The sequence below is a fragment of the Macadamia integrifolia genome, chromosome 7, assembly GCF_013358625.1.
Source record: "Macadamia integrifolia cultivar HAES 741 chromosome 7, SCU_Mint_v3, whole genome shotgun sequence".
In the NCBI taxonomy this organism is placed as follows: Eukaryota; Viridiplantae; Streptophyta; class Magnoliopsida; order Proteales; family Proteaceae; genus Macadamia; species Macadamia integrifolia.
In genome coordinates, this window is record NC_056563.1 from 14,736,554 (window position 1) to 14,740,850 (window position 4,297).

Consider the following 4,297-nt stretch of genomic DNA (forward strand, 5'->3'; position numbering starts at 1 on the left):
CTTCAACGATCAGGAGCTTAGAAATGCAAGGTTAATCAATCTAATATAACTCTCTCTGCGATGCTGCGAGGATGGGTCGCACAGCCACGCTTTGCTCTAACTCTGCAAGGAACAGAATCCCCAAAAAGCTTCTCCATCTCTATATCTAAGAACCCAGACATCCCACTTTGTAAGTTGCCACTCCGTTCTCCTTTCTACAATCCACAACAAAACCCGTCAGAATCAAGCAATATAAGCCACAGATTCATCAAAATCCAGCTCAGATTGTTACCACTTGAGCAAAATTAGCTGCCTCCTGTTCAGAATTTCTTTCCCTGGCGCGCTTATTAGTTGGAATATCAGGCAACGGAGGTAAGTCCTGACTACCCATAAAGCTTGACATGAATTCATCGCAGCCAACACCTGAAGGTGAATTCAGTTGAGAAAGAAATTCTGCCGGTAAACTGTTCTGTCTGAAGGAGCTGTGACCAGGCGCAACCATGGTAGTCTGGAAGAAGTTGGGGTCAGCCTCGGCAGAACTGTAATTTTCAGAGTTTCTGAAATTGGGTGTCGTTGAACTGTTTACAGGAGCTTGAGAGAGACATTGGGTCTGTGAAAGAAGCTCGTCATCTTGGAACAGAGAGTCGAACCAAGTCGCCGGAGCTGACCGGAACCGGGAGAGCCTAGTGGGTTCAAAGCCACCGGCGCCACCACATCCTCCGCTGCTAATACCCATCTGTTGTTGCATCTGCAGCTGTGATGGGTAGTAACTTTCTTATTCAAAAACAGCAAAAGGTCGCAGAAATCCGAACAGAGAAGGAGCAAGCCCTGAAGCCCTTTTCAATCGTGTTGTATTTCACACTTTCACTTCTCCTTCAAGATTGAGAAGCTCCAGAAAGTTGATCTCTAGCCTCCGTCTGGCCTTGTTTGGAAGTGTCCCTATCAGATGCCTCTACACATGGGGGCATGAGATTAGTAATGTTTTTTTGTGGATGAGATTAGTATTTTAGGAGTATTTGAAATTTTGTCTTATTTATTTTGAGGAAAGTGTTCTATGCAAAGAGTGATTTCTCTGTGTGCATAAGGACCAATGATAACGTATAAAGAAGAATTTTTAAAGGAATTATTTCTCATTTTATAGGAATGGGCCTTCCATGTGTCTGGATGTTGAGGCCACAATTCCCATAGAAATCATTTTTTTTATTATTATTTATTATTTATTTATTTATTTTTGATAAATTTAGAGTGTAGACAATGCGGTGTCTCAACAGTGACTTGATACTAGCAACCCACACGTACCCAAAGGCTACAATGTTAAAGCTGGTTTAGACATTGACCTCTAATCTTTTAAAAACCATTTCAGGATTGGGGATTTAAAGGTGTCACATGGGGAGCAAGGGACCATTAGTTTAAAAAAAATCAGGGTTAATGTTTTAATCTCCTTAATTTTGGGAGAGATAATAACTTGTGCCATGCCCATATGTGATAGAGAAAGAGCACCATCCTAAAAGTGGTTCAATGTCGGCTCCAATTGCAACGCATAGAGAAGCATCTTGGTAGGCTTTATTTTTAGCCTGCCATAAAGTCAGAATTCTTGTATGCTCAACAAAATTATGGGTTATTGATTCCATATGACAAAACATATCTCAACAGTTAAAATTTTACCTCGAATTCCACAAAAAAAAAAAAATTACCTCGAACAAGTACAAACCATGCTTAAAGAATGAATTTAAGGGATTTTTTTTCCTTCTAACTTTTCTTTTTTCAAATGATAAGATACTATTATCACATATGTTTACAAAACAGGGTTAAAAAATGAATTTAAAGTTTTTTTTTTCTTCTACCTTTTCTTTTTCAAATGATATGAGTATCATTATTATCATATATCATATACTATTAGCATATACTTGTGCTTCGCGTGGTTTATCTTTTTTGAACTATTTACCCTTTTTCTTATTTAATATAATCTTTTCCATGTTGCCTTTTGTCTCCTTCATTTTTATTTTTTGAGTAATGTTGGTCCCATTACTCTTCAACTTTTATAGAGAATTGTTATTTTCTTCTATAAAAAAAAATTAATTTTTATTTGTTATAGAGAGAGTTGAGGGCCTAAGACTTTAGTAAAAATATAAATTTTATTAGTTTCTAAATAAAGAGAGAGATGATTCACGATATCACATTTGTTAAAGTAGAAGTCCATAGGTGAATCCCTTGATAAGGAAGGTTGTCCATAGTCTTTTTTTTTTTTTTTTGGGGGGGGGGGGGGGAGGAGAGGGGCATGGTGGGGGCAAGGGGAAGATTTCCACGAATCACTCTAAGAAAATTAACTGATCTTACGGACGAGATACAACTCTCTCTCTCTCCACCCTACGTTTCTAACCCCTCTTTCTTTCTCGCTCTGTAGCAGCCTGTCCTCCTGATTTGGGATCTCCTTCCTTGCGTCTCACTCCCATCTCCCCATTAGAAGGGAGGAATATCAATAAACTAAACCAAGCGCATCTTTCTCCATTATACCTTTAATTCTGCGCTTCTCTCTCTCCACATTCTCTCATGTCTCTCTCCTCTAGACCCTAGAGTCCAGCCTCTTTATGATCAAGGTTGGTGCAAGAGTTTATAAATGAGTGTCTTCAATTCTTCACTATTTTATTGATTTAATTTCTATTCTGTTATTGTGCCAACTGGGGTTCTTATCATTGAGGCTTTTGGGAGCTTTCTGTATTCAGATTTCATTGTTTGTTATCCAGTCTGATAAAATCAATACGCTTCCAATGCGATGAAGTTTAATTGATGATTGTGATTCATAATATATTAATTTTTATTTGTTTTTCGTTACAATGTGAGATGAATTGTACTTTTTAGCATCCTTCGCCTTCTTGGCATCTATTTTGTCTTTGGATTAAAAGAAGTGATGTGGATTTGATTCCACCACATGAAATTTGCAGGGAGAAGGTGAATATACCATCATTGAAATCTTTCATGACCATAGAAGGAGTAGGAGTAGATACAACCATCGTCCAATGGGGATTGAGGAGACACACATGAAACAATCAGGCCAACAGGGAAGCCTCTTGGCACCTTCAATTCGGGAACGTTTGCTGTGAATTCCCCTTATTTCATAGCAAAAAATATCACTTTTCAAGTAAATTATAATAGTTCTTGCATTACATCTCTCTCTCTCTCTCTCTCTCTCTCTCCACCTGTTCTGATATTATATTACAAATATACAAACTGTAACTATATGTCATGTGATGCAGAACGCAACACCTCTTCCACCACCAGGGGCTGTCCTTTATATTTAGGGCATAAAAAGAAGCATTGGTCCCTAGACTTACTTCAACTGTTATCCATACAGGTTAAGATTCTCTTCTCGCTTTACCCTTCTACTGATTCCATAACTGCTCATTACTTGGAATTTGAACAACCGCCAGTGATCTAGGTAAGAGTACTCTCTCTCTCTCTCTCATCTATGGCTTCTTTGCTTTTGTTGAAATTTTTGGCTGAACTAGGGAAACATGGTTATCTATCCCTGCAACAAGGTAAGTCTAATATTTTGATTTCCCAGAACTTAAGACATCAATGATACAATCTTATAATGCATTGAATGTTAGTGATATCGAATTTAGAAGCCTTCTCTGGTTTTAGCCTTTCTTAAAACCCTCATCTTTAGTACACAAAGCCTATCCTGAAATTTGAGGACTCCATTTTTAGTCAACTTGAAGTCCATGCCCTTTTGTTTTCTTTCTCTTATATCACTGACTATCCTTTGCAAGTTTTCATTTGATAGTTAAGAAACTTGAATTTTCTCTATAAAAGAAGGTTGTATCACTAGTGCAGCCAAAGTTATAGTCACGTCATTCATCAATAATTCTAAGTCCATTCTTCTAGCTTCTTCATCAACTACACATTCATCGTCAATGCTGCTAATGATAAGGTCTGGGATTTCCTACTCAAAGCATCAACCACTATATTGGCCTTCTCAGGATGATAATAAATGGTGCAATCATAGTCCTTCATCAACTTTAGTCATCTTCTCTGCCTCATGTTTAGCCCCTTTTGGGTGAAAATGTATTTTAAACTCTTGTGATCACTATAGATTTCACTTTTTACACGATGCAAATAGTGACACCAAATCTTTAATGCAAAAATTACCGCTACCGATTCCAGATCATGTGCGGGATAATTCTTTTCGTAGTCCTTCAACTGTGGAGATGTATATGCAATAACTTTACCATTTTGCATCAACACATAGCCCAAACCAATTTGGATGCGTCATTGTATACTACCATTTCTAAATTACCCTTTGGAATAGTAAGTAATG

At 37.6% G+C, this 4,297-nt stretch overlaps 1 protein-coding gene and 1 long non-coding RNA gene across 2 annotated transcripts; one reads left to right on the top strand and one right to left on the bottom strand.

Moving 5' to 3' along the window:
- Window positions 1-6: 6 nt before the first annotated feature.
- On the bottom strand, window positions 7-930 carry LOC122085041 (transcription factor bHLH80-like). Its single transcript, XM_042653477.1, has 2 exons — window positions 272-930; window positions 7-194 (listed from the first exon to the last, which is right to left on the bottom strand). Exons 1-2 carry the CDS (start codon window positions 725-727, stop codon window positions 36-38), a joined length of 615 nt encoding a protein of 204 aa, XP_042509411.1. The 5' UTR covers window positions 728-930; the 3' UTR covers window positions 7-35.
- Window positions 931-2,431: 1,501 nt separating this feature from the next.
- LOC122083838 lies at window positions 2,432-3,407 on the top strand. Its single transcript, XR_006141734.1, has 3 exons — window positions 2,432-2,576; window positions 2,922-3,118; window positions 3,234-3,407. It is a non-coding gene; the product is annotated as an uncharacterized LOC122083838 (long non-coding RNA).
- The last annotated feature ends 890 nt before the right edge of the window (window positions 3,408-4,297 follow it).